The following is a 15,687-nucleotide window of genomic DNA, read 5'->3' as shown; positions in this document are numbered from 1 at the left end:
AAAAGTTTGCATGATCCTTCCCAACAGAAGATATACTATAGCTGTTACTTATATGAAATCTTAAATAGTAGGGATATACAAATTTTAACCATACTATAGTACAATACTTTATTTCATGTATACATTGGAGTCCTCCAAATTGAACTTATTAAGAATACCAATTTTTTCTGTGGATCAGGAGCAACTGAAATTGTTGCATATAAGCACTGGATTTGTAAAGTATGGAAACAATTTTGGAAAACAGTTTGACAGTTTCTCTCAAAACTTGCCATCCACTTATCATTGACAATAATTTCACAAAGAGAAATTGTTTTTCAAGATTTATTTATTTAATTGAAATTACAGAGAGAGAGACAGAGAGAGAGAGGTATTCCATCCACTGGTTCACTTTCCAGATGGCCACAATGGCAGGAGCTGTGCTGAGCTGAAGCCAGGAGCCAGGAGCCTCTTCCAAGTCTCCTACGCGGATGCAGGGGCCCAAGGACTCAGGCCATCTTCTACTGCTTTGCCAGGCCAGAGCAGAGAGCTGGATCGGAAGAGGAGCAGCAGGTACTCGAACTGGCACCTGTTTGGGATGCCTGCATTGCAGGCAGTGGCTTTACCCTCTATGCCACAACGTCAGCCCTTCACAAAGAGAAATTTAAAAATATATCTAAAGACAAATACTTGTGTTGACCAGTGTTTCACAGAATACATGATCAAAATAAATATTGTGGTATATCTACAATAGTGTAAAAGAAACAGTAATAGGAAAGGAATAAAGCACTCTTAAGTGCAGAACTATTATTTAATTACACAAAATATTTTATGGATTGAAAAAACTCAACTCTCAGAAAATATATAAACATAATTAAATTATATGATATTGTAGAATGACCAAAAATACTCTTAAATGATAGCCTCAGATCCATGCTTTTTAGGCCAGGGAATGGAGAAGGACAGATTGCAAAAGATGCATAATGAAATTTTTGTCTAATAGAAGCCTTATCTCCTAGAGAAGGTAGTGATTTCATGGATTCATAAATTTGTCAAATTATGCATGGAGGATGCATGCACTTTCTTACATGTAAATGAAGCTTGTTTGTAAACCAAGATACATTCATGTTTGCATTTCTGTGACAGATGTCATACACTCTGCCTGCATATAAACATACTTTTCTTTTGCTTTTAAAATATATACGTTTTTATTTTTTCTTATTGCAGATAGCCAACAATCAATTAATAATTTTCTTTTATTAAGAATGTACCGGGGTGGCTGGCGCCCTGGCTCACTTGGCAAATCCTCCGCCTGCAGCGTCGGCATTGGTTCTAGTCCCGGTCGGGGCACCGGATTCTGTCCTGGTTGCCCCTCTTCCAGCCCAGCTCTCTGCTGTGGCCTGTGAGGGCAGTGAAGGATGGCCCAAGTGCTTGGGCCCTGCACCCGCATGGGAGACTGGGAGGAAGCACCCTACTCCTGGCTTCGGATTGGCACAAGGCCGGCCATGGCAGCCATTAGGGGAATGAACCAACGGAAGGAAGATCTTTCTCTCTGTTTCTCTCTCTCTCACTGTCTATAGCTCTTTCTCTGTCTCTCTCACTGTCTAATTCTGCCTGTCAAAAAAAAAAAAAAAAAAAAAAAAAGAATGCAACGAGGCCTGTGCTGTGGCGCAGCCGGTTAGCGCCCTGGCCTGAAGCACCAGCATCCCATCCCGCTGCTCCTCTTTCGACCCAGCTTTCTGCTATGCCCTGGGAAAGAACTGGAAGATGGCCCAAATCCTTGGGCCCCTGCACCCATGAGAGAGACCAGGAAGAAGTGCCTGGCTCCTGGCTTTGGATCAGCACAGCTCTGGCCGTTGTGGCCATCTGGGGAGTGAATCAGTGGATGAAAGACCTTTCTCTCTGTCTCTACCTCTCTCTGTAACTCTATCTTTCAAATAAATAAAATATATCTTTTAAAAAAATGTACCATCTACTACTAGTCTGTATTCTTAGTCTCCTGTTCCTCACAGTGGGCCAATGGGAAAAGATCTGTTCTCTGTATTTCCACAGGAATTTGTTTTAAAAGGAAAGGAAATAGAGGACTTCCTAAAATGTTTGGCAATGATAAGTTATGAACAAAAAAGAAAACTAAGATGATAGATTGATGACTGTGAAATTTAGACAAGATATTCAGGAGCACACATTCTGAGGTGTCAAATACTCAAATATCTGAACAGTAAAATATTAAGCAAAGAGGTAACTGGGACAAGAGTGTTCCATGTAAAGAGAAGGGCAAGTGGAAAATCTTCACACCAAGAAGGTTTTTTAGAAGGTGATGCTACAATTATGTGAAGAAAAAATAATGTATCAGTTTCCAGGTTCAGTCTTTACCATCTGATATACTTTATGTTCATTCCAATATTAAGACTTTAAAGTGTGCAAGTGGCATCAATACCAACATATCTTCTGACTCACACGGTTTCTCACCTTCGAGATCTTATTGATGTTTCATCAGCTCACTGTGGTATCCACGACAACTGCAGCATTCTAGTAAAGAATATAGCATGTCCTCGACTGATTTGCTCCTAGAAAAGATGTTTTTATGAAAAGGTGTGATTTTTCCTCAGTGCTACATGCAAGGGCTTGCCAAACTTGAATATCTTGCTCTTCAAAGAATAGCGCAGTACTGTTCTTGAGCAAACTCGTCATTCTGGAAATAGAACATGGATAACAAGCTGCACTTTTTATCTGTTTTCTATCCCTGGCTGTTCCTTCATTCAATTAAAAGCATTCAGAAAGTATCCAATCTCAGCTTCTATTCCAGGTACTTCATACACGCAGACATATACATATATACCTACTTACATATTTTGTGTAAATAAAAATATGCTACATGTGTTTGTATACATTAAATATATGCTGGTATGTGCATGTATACCAAGTTTGATGAATATTTATAGGATACACATGTGTATATTTGCATCATGCACAACTCATATACACGTGAGCATGTATATATACAAGGTTATTTTGAAGAGTTCATGAAAGAATGGGCATTTGGAGCAAAGATTATATTGAAGTCTGTGTCTGAGTAACAGCTCGGCCTCTGGTCCAACTTCTTGCTTATGAGTACTCTGGAGGAAGGTGATGGCTTAAGTAATTGGATAACTGTCACCCATATGGGAGATGCAGACTGAGTTTTTGACCACTGACTGCAGCCTAGCCCTTCCCTGGCAACCTAGGCTCACTTTCTGTGGACATTCCAAGAGTGAAACAATAGATCACAGAACTCTTTCTTTCTCTCTGTATCTGTTTCTAACTCAGTCTGTCTCTCTGCCTTTGAAATAACTAAAATCAAATAAATAAAAGTTAAAAAAAGAGTTTGTGTAAGATGGAATTAAAATATAAATTTATTTTGGTACAAAAATTTTTGAAATTCATGCATAGGAGAGTTATTTTAAAAGTTCATGGAAATATGCATTATAAAATCACTATGCATGGATTTCGATTTTTGCACCCAAATAACATATTTTAATTTAATTTTCCAGGAATCTTTTGAGGCATCCTCATATGTATTTATATATTACACTTACTGTATATATTTTTCAGACATGTAATCCAAAATTCAGAGATGTTAAATAATTTACCTAAAGTGAAAAAAAATGTTGTTTCTAAGTCTGTCTTCAAAATTTAGATTCCAGGCAGGTTGTTGTGGTATGGTGGGTAAAGTTAATGCCCTTAACACCAGCAGCTCTAAAATACCATTTTGTGTCCCTGCTGCTCCAGTTCCCATCTAGCTCCCTGCTAATGACTTGGGAAAAACAGTGGAAGATGGCCCAAATCTTTAGCTCCTACTACCCCTGTGGGAGCCCAGAGGAAGCCCCTGACTCCCGGCTTTGGCATAGCCCAGTCCTGGCTGTTTTGGCCATCTGGGGGTGAACCAGTAAATGGGAGATCTCTTTCTTTCTGTAACTCTGCTTTTCAAATAAATAAATAAGCCTTTAAAACCCCCCAAATTTAGATTCCTTGTCTGCCAAAAATGTAGGGTATGGTTGAGGACTTATATGAAGGTAGATAAAGCATACCAGCAAATGAATAGTGAGATTCCACCATCACTTACCACACCCTTACATCTTAAATAAGAAGTTACAGGTATAATACCAAGTGGCTGGACCAGATTATGAATATATATTTTATATACATTATTTGCATTTGAATACACAGATACACTACTACATGTAGTCTTAACATAGAGAAATCTGTGTATCAGAATGGGAAAATCACAAGAGAGCTTAATTACCATCTTAGAGAAATCACTCAATACAATTTTTTTTTGACTTGAACTTGGCTAAGACTCAAACTCTATAAATCTCAAGTAGAGAAATTCTCCAAGCATAGCCCAACACATAATAGCGTTATATAAAAAAAAGCCACAAAAAAGCAAGGAAATCTATACATTGTTCTTATGTAATTGAACTCTTAAAAATAAGTAAGTGGGTGTATGCATTTCAGTAAATCATTACATAGAATGAAAATATTTTTGGCAAAAAACAGGATGCCTCAAAATTAAAATACCTTTCAATTTTCTTTGAATTGGAATTAGTCTACTCAGAGCTAGGAAATTTTCAGTGAGTGGAAATAGAGTTTTGAATGGAGTAGAAAGTTTTTGAGGCACAAAATGAAAAGTTGATTAGAGAATCATACTCATTCTATAAGCAGCAGTATGGATTGTGTAATAATTTTGTCCCAGGTCGTATGTGAAGTTCATTACATCCATTACCTGATTTAACTCCTCTGATGAATTAATTCCCACAGATGTGGGATGTGTATCACAGATGGTTCAGGTAACTATTTTCAGTTCATGGTAATGATGGAGTTGACTTCAGAGCACAGGCTTGTAAGCACTGTGTTCTCAGGCACGCTTCTAAATTTACATACAAAATAAAAAGAAGCTCAGCGAATTCTGAGAGCACTGTAAATAACGTTCAAATTCTAAAATTCCTCATAATAAATTAGAATTGTGACATAATAATTTTTCTGGAGGCTGCTATTGTATAGCAGAGGGTTAAGATAGTGCTTGTGATGTTGTAATTCACCTACCAGCTGTTCCTCTCCCAATCCAGCCTCCTGCCAATGCGCCTGGGAAAGCAATAGGTTATGGCCCCTGCCAACCATGAATGAAACCAGGAAGACCATGGTTGTGGCCATTAGTGGGATGAACCAGCTAATGGAAGATCGTCACCTACATAAAGACCTACTTTATTTGTGTCATAGACTTGTTCTGATTAGCAGATAAATACTGTGCTCCAGAAAAATTTAATTAAGAGATACAAATAGGGCTCTAGAAATCACGTATTCTTTATAACATAATGGAATGTTGCATATGTTTCTTCAACATTGCAAGAGAGAACAGAAGTCTTGGGGAAAATGACCTAATCCATGGTGATCATTATTTGTTTCTTATAAAATTTTAAGGCAAACAAAAATGCACACGATCTGAAGGTATAATGGAAAAAATTGATATATTACTCCTAAGTTTGCCTTGGATAAAAGAAGGGCATTTAAAACATGTGGTTTAACTGCAATGTCCTTTGACAAATGAAATAGGAACAGTCATTTTCAAAGCATTTGTTAAAACTTCTAAAATGCTTTCTAAGCTATAAATTATTTAGGATATTAATTTAAAAGAGAGTAATATCCGCGTTGTAAAAAGTACTTATGAGGGGCCAGTGTTGTGGCATAGCCAGCAAACCTATCACCTGCAGTGCCTGTAACCCATATGGGCTCCAATTTGAGTCCTGGCTACTCCACTTCCAATCCATCTCTCTACTATGGCTTGGGAAAGCAATGGAAGACAGTCTGACTCCTTGGGCCCCTGAGCTCATGTGGAAGATCTGGAAGAAGCTCCTGGCTCTTGGCTTCGGATGGGCCCAGCTCCTATCGTTTTAACACTTGTGCAATTTATCTTTTTACTTTGCATACCTTACTTATCATTTAATGGGCTGTATTACATTTTTAATAGACAAAGTTGACCCAATGATCAATGCTATTCTCAGTTTCAACACAATTGTATAATTTTGGTTTCAGCAGCTTCTTATAATTAAATTTTCAGAAATTGCCTTTCCATCTTTATTTTAATTTAATTAACTTTTAACTGATCCAGTATGATTTGTAGATACACATCTAGGAACATAATGATGTTCTCTTACTCTCTCCCTCCCTCCTTTCCTATTCTTCTTCTTTCTACCTTTCTTTCTCTTTTATTTCAATTTTGGAGATAACATTTTAAATTTACATTGAAGTCAAAAGGCTTAATACTCCACTGAATAAGAAGTTTAACACATAAAAAGCATAAAGACTCTAGTTTAGTAAGAGTATACACAATGGCTATAAATAATAAATGAGTAGAAGAATTACCAATTCAATCATATACAGGGGTTTTTGTCAATTAGTTATTCACGATTTCTTTCAATGAAAAAGGCCAAGTGACAACACAACATGTAAATATTTCCCATGTGGTAACAAGATAATAATTAATTCATTTGGATTTTAAGTTATTTCCTATCAACAGCTTATAGATGGTAATAATTTTATGCATTTTTTCAATGCAAATAATTATACATTACATGTTTGTGCTCTATCAGTTATCACAAATCAGGAAGACATATGGTATTTATCTTTTTCAGGCTGACTTATTTCACTAAGTATAATGATTTCCAGTTGCATCCATTTTGTTATGAAAAGGATTTCATTATTTTTTCCAGCTGAGTTATACTCCATAATGTGTATATACCACATTTTCTTTATCTAGTCATCAGTTGTCAGGCATCTGCATTGATTCCATCTTAGATACTGTGAATTAAGCTGCAAAAAACAGGGTGGGTACAAATACATTTTTCATATGCTGATTTCATTTCCTTTTTGTTAATTCCCAGGAGTGGGATGGCCGAATCATATGGTAGATCGATTTTCATCTTTCTAAGGAATCTCCATATTGTCTTCCACAATGACTAGACTAGTTTGCATTCCCAAAAAATGTGGATTAGGAAACCTTTTTTCCCCAACATCCTTGCCAGCATTTATTGTTCATTGATTTCTGTATGAGAGGAACCATTTTAACTGGGGTGTGGTGACACATCATTGCAATTTTCATTTGCATTTCTCTGATGGCTAGTGATCCTGTGTACTTTTCCATGTGTCTGGTGATAATCTCAATTTCCTCTTTTGAAAAATGCCTGTTCAAGTCCTTTGCCCACCTCATCAATGGGTTGTTTGTTTTGTGTTGTTGACTTTCTTGAGCTCTTTATAGATTCTGGATGTTAATCTTTATCAGTTGCATAGTTTGCAAATTGTTTTCTCCCATTCTGTTGACTGCCTCTTCACTTTATAAAATGTTTCCTTTGCAGTAAAGAAGCTTCTTAGCTTGATACAATCCCATTTGCTTATTTGACTTTGATTGCCTGTGCTTCTGGGGTCTTTTCCAAGAAGCATTTGCCTGTGCCAATGTCTTGCAGAGTTTCCTCTATGTTCTCCTCTAGTAATTTCATGATATCTGGTCATAGATTTAGACCTTTGATCCATTTTGAGTTGATTTTTGTATGTGGAGTAAGGTAGGGGTCTTGTTTCATACTTCTGCTTGCAGAGATCCAAGTTACCCTGCACCATTAATTAAAGAGATTATCCTTTCTCCAGGGATTAATTTTAGATACTTTGTCAAAAATATTTGGCTGTAGATATGAGGATTGTACCATTGCTCTACATATCTATTTCTGTGCCAGTACCAGGATGTTTTCACTATAACTGCCCTGAAGTATCTCTTGAAATGAGATATTGTGATGCCTCCAGCTTTGTTTCTGTTGCTTAAGATTGCTTTAGTTATTCAGCAACTCTTGTGTTTCCATATGAATTTTAGCACCATTTTTTCTAGATCTGAGAAAAATGCCATTAATATTTTGACTTGAATCACATTGAATACTTTAATTTGTTTTGGTAGTATGGCTATCTTGATGATATTGATTCTTCCAATCCATGAACATGGAAATTTTTGTTTCTATTTTTTGTGTCTCCTCCTATCTCTTGCTTTAATGCTTCATAATTTTCATTGTAGAGATAGTTCACCTCTTTTGTTAAATTTATTCCAAGGTGTGTGTGTGTATATATATATATATATATATATATATATATATATATAGTGAATGGGACTGATTTTACAAGTTCTTTCTCAGCCCTGGCCTTGTCTGTGTATACAAAGGTTATTCATTTTTGTGTATTGATTTTTTATTCTGCTACTTTATCAAACTCTTATGAGTTCCAGTAGTCTCTTAGTGGAGTCTTTTGGTTCCCCTATATATATAGAATTATGTCACCTGCAAACAGGGATAATTTGAATTCCTCCTTCCAATTTGTATTTCTTTGATTTCTTTTTCATGCCTAATGGCTCTGGCTAAAACTTCCAGGACTATATCAAATAGCAATGGTAAAAGTGAGAATCCTTGTCTGATTCTGGATCTTAATGGAAATACTTCTAGCTTCCCCATTCAATAAGATGTTGGCTGTGGATTTGTCATCTATTACCTTGATTATGTTTATGAATGTTCCTTCTATACCCAATTTACTAAAAGTTTTTGTTTTTTTATCATGAAAGCATGTTGTATTTTACCAAATTCTTTATCTGTATCTATGGAGTTGATAAAGTTTGCCAAATAAACATATTAGCCTTTAACATTAAAATAACAACACAGTATCTGCTAAGTTGAATAACTTTTAGAGATCAAGTACACCTTGACTTTTGGGAAACACTTTTTTTTTAGACTTGCCTGTATTACATATTTAAGATATACTGAGAAGTTATGTAGCAATGAGCTCAATCATCATCACAGATAGTACATCTTCCAAGAGTTCCTAAAGAATCTGTGACTGAGGAAGTTGAACGTGCCTAACACACTCTTCTGTGTTCAACATGAACACAAACCTTTTCAAGTGATGAAAAGGAAAGCACTGTAATGACCGGAGCCACTGTTTTTCATTGCCTGCAGGTGAAAGCAAAACATTTGTTTTGAATCACAAATTGTCTATTACATATATGAACATTCATTTCTTTGGTAACATTTTTTTTTCTTTCATCTTATTTCCACATACTTTGATTTAAAATGATGCTTCTTTTTCTATTGTGCTGTTTCTTTGTGATCTTTACTCGCTTTCCTAAGTGAAACATTCAGGGAAAAAAAGTAAATTCAATGCAAAGTTTTATTTGCTTGTTTATTCCTCATAATAAGAAACTAAGGATGTTTTCTTACAGACTTTAAAATCCTGTGTTTTTGATGATGGTTCTCCTTTTCTTCTTTAATGATACTCCATTATGTCAATACCTTGTGTTTTATGTGGAATGATATAAGTTTCACAAAATTAGAAATTATGGCCTTATCAATAGAAATAGGAAAAACTATTTTTCTCTAATACCTTGAGGATGAAAATGAGTTAAAATATTTTTTTAGGTTTAGAATAACAACTATTTCCCTTTAGCAGACACTAATAGCACTAATTAGCAGACACTAATACTAACTGATAGAATCAAAAGGAGAGAGAACAATCCAACATGGGAAACGGGATACACAGCAGACTCATAGAATGGCAGATGTCCTAAAAAGCACTCTGGCCTCAGAATCAACCCTTAAGGCATTCGGATCTGGCTCAAGAGCCCATGAGAGTATTGTAGACATGGAAAGCCAAGACACCATGGAAAAGAAAAAAAGAAGAAGACCTAAATGAAAGATCTCTGTGAGTGAGATCCCAGTGGGAAGAATGGGGCCATCGAAGAAGGAGGCACCTTTCTCTGAAGGGAGGAGAGAACTTCCACTTTGACTATCACCCTATCAGAATAAGATCAAAGTCGGCAAACTCGTAAGGCTTCCATAGCCTTGGCAACTCATGACTAGAGCCTAGGGAGATTTCTGACTCCATAAACAAGAGTGTCAAATTGTTAAGTCAGCAACAGGAGTCACTGTGTGCTTACATCTCATGTGGGATCTGTCCTTAATGTGTTGTCTAATGTGAAGTGATGCTATAACTAGTACTGAAACAGTATTTTTACACTTTGTGTTTCTGTGTGGGTGCAAACTGATGAAATCTTTACTCAGTATATGCAGAATCGATCTTCTGTATATAAAGATAATTGGAAATGAAAAAAAAAACTGGTGTTAAATTGGAAATGGCATAGAAAATTAATTAATTTTTTAAAAATATCATGTAGGATCTCTGTCTTTAATATGCTGTACACTGTTATTTAATGCCATAACTAGTATTCCAACAGTATATTTTCACTTTGTGTTGCTATGTGGGGGCAAACTGTTGAAATCTTTACTTAATATATACTGAACTGATCTTCTGTATATAAAGAGAATTGAAAATGAATCTTGATGTGAATGGAAGGGAAGAGGGAGTGGGAAAGGGGAGGGTTGTGGGTGGGAGGGAATTTATGGTAGGGGGGAAGCCAATGTAATTCATAAGCTGTACTTTGGAAATTTATATTCATTAAATAAAAGTTTTTAATAAAAAAAAACTATTTCCTTTACATTGCATAGGAAATACTAAACAAACAATCTCCCAAAGTCAGTGTTCCCTTTAAGGAAAATGCTTTAAATCCTCAGTCATAGAAAAGATGGTTGATAGAATGAAACAAGAAAAACTAATAGTGGAAAATGTGGCTAAATAAACTTTAGGAAAGACTTCAAGGCAACACTACATCTAAACAGTGCATGTTGCATAGTAGTCATTGAATAAATATTTAATGAACCGAAAAGATTACAAAACATTTCAATTATATAACAGAAAGCATAAATAATCAGAAAGCATTTTATAAAAGTGATTTTGAAAAAGACTTAGGATTTATTTCACTAGATGATAAAGACACTTCTTCATTTTTATCACTTGCACAGATTTGCACAATATCAGTGACTCGGAGAAATAGCTAGAACAGTAGAGTAATAGAGTTAAGGGTACTTTACATTTGAAGTAGAACATTTACTTTACTTATTTCAGATTTCACTTAAAATTAATATATAAAAAATGCATATATATGAAATATCCTGTGTTTTGTTTCATGTATACTTTGTGTGATAACCAGGGTAAATGTATTCGCGATTCCAAGCATTTAATATTTCCTTAGAGTAAAATATTCAAATCCTATTTCTAGGTTTTTTTTTTACTAGAGAAATTCACTTTTACTAAAATTATCAACAGTCATCTATAGCAAAATAGAACCTCGGAACTTCTTACTCCCATCTAGCTATAACCTAGTACCCATCAAACAACCATTCCAAATCTCTCCCTTTTCACCTCCTTCCCCAGCCTTTGTTTATATAGTTTATTTATTTATTTTTACATATTTATTTATTTATTTGAAAGTCAGAGTTACAGAGAGAGAGGGAGAGACAGAGAGCGAGAGACAGCAAGTGATCTGTCATCGGCTGATTCACTCCTCAAGTAGCTACAAAGGCCAGGGCTGAGCCAGGCTGAAGCCAGCGGCCAGGAGCTTCATCCAGGTCTGCTAAGTGGTGGCAGCTGCATAAGTACTTGGGTCATCTTCTGTTGCTTTCCCAGGTGAATTAGCAGGGAGTTGGATTAGAAGTGGAGGAGCCAGGACTCAGACTTCCACCTATAAGGGGATGGCAGGCAGGGATTTAAACTGCTTGCCACAGTGCTGACTCCTATATGTTTTCACTCCTATGAGATCACCTATTTTTCAGACTCCACATGAGTGAAATCGTGTGTTATTTGTATTTCTGTGCTTTGCTGATTTCACGTAACATAATGACCTCCAGTTTCATCCATGTTGATGTAAATGACAAGATTTCATCTTTTTATGGCTAAATAATATTCCCTTGTGTATATGCACTATATTTTCTTTATCTATTCCTTGGTGAATGCACAGTTAGGTTTTTTCCATTGCTTTGCTATTGTGAATAGTGCCACAATAAACAGGAAATACAGATATCTCCTTAACTGTTAGATTTCATTTCCTTTGTGTGTGTGTGTGTGTGTATATATATATATATATATATATATATATATCTCCAAGAGTGGGACAGCTGTATCTTATGGTCATGCTATTTTTAGTTTTTTGAGGAAACTTCACACTATTTTCCACCATGGCTCTGTTAACTTGCATTCTCAAAAACAGTGTGCAGGGGTTCTCTTTTTCCATAACATTACCAACACTAGTTATCTTTTGTCATTTTAATAGTAAATAATCATATTGCAATGAAGTGATATCTCATTTTAATTTTGATTTAACTTTTCCAATGATTAGTGATGTTAGCATTTTATCGTGTACCTTTTGTTTATTTCTATATCTTCCTTAGGAAATATCTTGTTAGATCTACTGCCTGTATTTCTATTGTATTATTATTGTTATTATTATGATGAGGATGATTTTGCTTGAACTATTTGAGTTCCTGGATATTAATCCATTGTCAGATGTATCACTTACAAATATTTTATTCCACTAGGTAGGTGTTTTTCCCACTTTGTTGATTGTTTCATTTGCTGTACAAAAGCTCTTTAGCTTGATTAAATTCCATGTCTAGTTTTGTGTTTATTTCCTTTGATTGTGCTGTCTGATGTAGAAAATTCTTGCCTATTCCATTACCCTAAAGTGTTTTCTTGCTGGTTTCTTTAAGTAGTTGCAAAGTTTCTGTCCTCACAATTAGCAGATCAATTGTAGAAGTGAGGTGAAACCGGTTTTTTATCTCTGACCTACCTATTAAATTACTAGAATGGATCTGAAATAATAGAAAACACATTTCAATGATTCCTGTAATTCTTTGTGACTATACTTATATATGATAGGAGTGTGTGTGTACTTCAATTCTGTTTACTTAGTTACATAGTATTAGTTCTATTAGTTTTTTTTTAACTGAAAGATTTTATGGTTTTCCAAAAAAAAAAAAAATCAGTGACTATAAGAAATGATTAAACATGGTAACTCTGATTAACACTTTAAATTATATTACTTTTTGCACAGAGTGGAGATAACAAAAATGACATTATAAATTTTAAAATATTTTGCTTTGATTCTCACCCTAATTATGTCTCCTATTAAACTCCCAATTTTTGCTCAGGTCTCAGAGATAGAAAGGGAAGATAATTGGACTCAGAGAAAGGCATTAACTTCTTTTTAAAGGATTTTATTTATTTATTTGAGAGGTAGAGTTGCAGACACTGAGAGGGAGAAACACAGAGAGAGAGAGAGAGAGAGAGAGAGAGATCTTCCATCTGCTGGTTCACTCTCAAATGGCGGTAATAGCCAGAGATGTGCTGATCCAAAGCCAGGATCCAAGAACTTCTTCCAGGTCTCCCACATGGTTAGAGGCCCAAGGACTTAGGCCATCTTCCACCGCTTTCCCCGTGTTAGGAAAATGGTGCAGTTTTATCTGTGGAGCGATCTACAACCTTCTTTACATCCTGTGCCCTGGCTCCGGCCACCGTTGCTGAAAGCCAGGTGGCCACATGGCCCAACCACCGGTGTCAAGCTTCACCCCCATCCTAATGGGATTCGATGCTCCTGCTCCCCTGCCCACCCTCTGGCAAAGTTTTAAAAGGACCTGTTCCTGAACACGTGGCTCTCTTGGCTTCTCTCTTCTCTCCTGCTCTTTCTTCTCTACTGCTTGCTCTCTCTTCACTCATCTCTCTCTTATCTCCTCGCTAGCTCCTCTCCTCTCTCTCTCTCTCTCTCCTCTCTGTTACACTATCCTCTCTCTTTTTCCTTCTTTTGCCCCTTCCCTCCGGTCTGCTGGGTTTTCCCCAATAAACCTTTTCCCTTACTCCAGTGTTTGGTGTGTATTGTGATGGCCTAAGAGAAATACATAACACCCAGGCCATAACAAAGAGCTGGATTAGAAGAGGAGCAGCAGGGACTAGAACCGGAGCCCATATGGGATGCCAGTGCTGCAGGAGGAGGATTAATCTAGTGTGCCACAGTGCCAGCCCCTAGAAAGGCATTAACTTGAAAATCAAGTTTTTTGAATAGCGAAGATTTCCTAAATTCCTAAAATTCCCAAATACCCTGGCAGGGGCCAAGCTTGGAAAAAAACACATTTTTGGGGTTGCCACCGCAGCCGCCGCCATCGTGCCAGCCCCTCGGGTCTGAACAAGGCCAGGTGACGCTCCAGAATGGGAGACAAGCCAATTTGGGAGCAGATTGGATCCAGCTTCATTCAACATTACTACCAGTTATTTGATAATGACAGAACACAACTAGGCGCAATTTACATTGATGCGTCATGCCTTACGTGGGAAGGACAGCAGTTCCAAGGGAAAGCTGCCATTGTGGAGAAGTTGTCTAGCCTTCCCTTCCAGAAAATCCAGCACAGCACCACGGCTCAGGACCATCAGCCCACGCCAGACAGCTGCATCATCAGCATGGCTGTGGGCCAGCTCAAGGCTGATGAAGACCCTATCATGGGATTCCACCAGGTGTTCCTATTAAAGAACATCAAGGATGCTTGGGTTTGCACCAATGATATGTTCAGGCTTGCCCTGCACAACTTCGGCTGACCTCCTCCCAGCCAGGCACTCAACGCTGTTTCCTCCTCCCTCCTCTTCCACTCCTCCAGATGCTCCAAATATCATTCACAAACAAGCAGGGCCGTGGTGGGAGAGGGCGCAGTGTGCTGCTGCCACCAAGGTGTTGTGCATGATGTTTGGACTCTAGACTAGTTGCATCTGACAGGAGAAGTTTGTGTTGTACCAGCGCATGCCTTGGAAAGACTTAAATAATGCAAAAGGTTGTCTTTTTTTTTTTCTTTTTAATCTACTGACAAGTTGCTCTAGTAACCCAAAGAAGTGAAGGAGAAAGCAGCTGCCTCACCGCCCAGATATTGATTTGTTCAGATGTTTCAATGCCTCATGATACAATAAAACCACAAAACTTTTCTTAAAAAAAAAACAAAAAACACATTTTTGTTTTCCAAATGAGGAAAGGTTTGTTTTTCTTTCAAATAAACTTAATTTGGGGCAATACTAAGAGAAGAAGGATAGGCAAGAATAAAATTGCTACCAATACTTTCTGCTAGCAAGAGTGGTGAAGAAAGCTTTGAAGATCATAATGCAGGCTGTAGGGTCCTTTTTTCTTTCTTTCTTTTTTCTTTCACGTTTATAGATTAATCTTGAGACTTTAGAACCATCTAGTAAGTACACAAAAACCTGAAAGGAGTGGGTGTTCTTCAGACTGCTTCCCATTTGTGATTCTGGGAGGAGGGTCAGTGTGACGAATGAGATGGGGCCCATGAACATTCGTTCCTCAGTTTATAAAACATAAAGCATTCAGTAATTTTCACATACATGAAGACAGGAAGGTTGTCAAGAAACTGATGACATTTCTCAGTGTGACAACCCCTTAAGAGGCACTGATAACTACCTGGAGGAGAGTACTGACCATGAAATCAAATAGGCCTTTTTTGCAATGGTCCCAGACAGCAACGCAGAAACAGGCAGTATTCCCTATTCTTTCAAGATTTCAAAAAATAAGTTTATTTGTTCAATCCCTTATTCATTTACCCCATGTATCGTATGCATCTTATCCCCACATACATTTTCAACTTCTTTAGTATTTGAATGGTATACTTTTAAATTGAGATATAATGTCATTTTACCAAGAGAAATGAGAAAACAACAGGTGCACAAATGGAGCATTATCTGCTATGGTAAAGTGTGGCAGATTATGAGTTTTGT

At 36.9% G+C, this 15,687-nt stretch overlaps 1 protein-coding gene across 1 annotated transcript; it reads left to right on the top strand.

Annotated features, from left to right (window-relative positions):
* Positions 1-14,063: 14,063 nt before the first annotated feature.
* Positions 14,064-14,554, top strand: LOC133757008 (nuclear transport factor 2-like). Its single transcript, XM_062187621.1, has one exon. It carries the CDS (start codon positions 14,128-14,130, stop codon positions 14,509-14,511), a length of 384 nt encoding a protein of 127 aa, XP_062043605.1. The 5' UTR covers positions 14,064-14,127; the 3' UTR covers positions 14,512-14,554.
* The last annotated feature ends 1,133 nt before the right edge of the window (positions 14,555-15,687 follow it).

The sequence above is a fragment of the Lepus europaeus genome, chromosome 3, assembly GCF_033115175.1.
Source record: "Lepus europaeus isolate LE1 chromosome 3, mLepTim1.pri, whole genome shotgun sequence".
Lineage (NCBI taxonomy): Eukaryota > Metazoa > Chordata > Mammalia > Lagomorpha > Leporidae > Lepus > Lepus europaeus.
The sequence above is the reverse complement of the archived record's forward strand: the minus strand, read 5'-3'. Positions and strand labels throughout refer to the sequence as shown.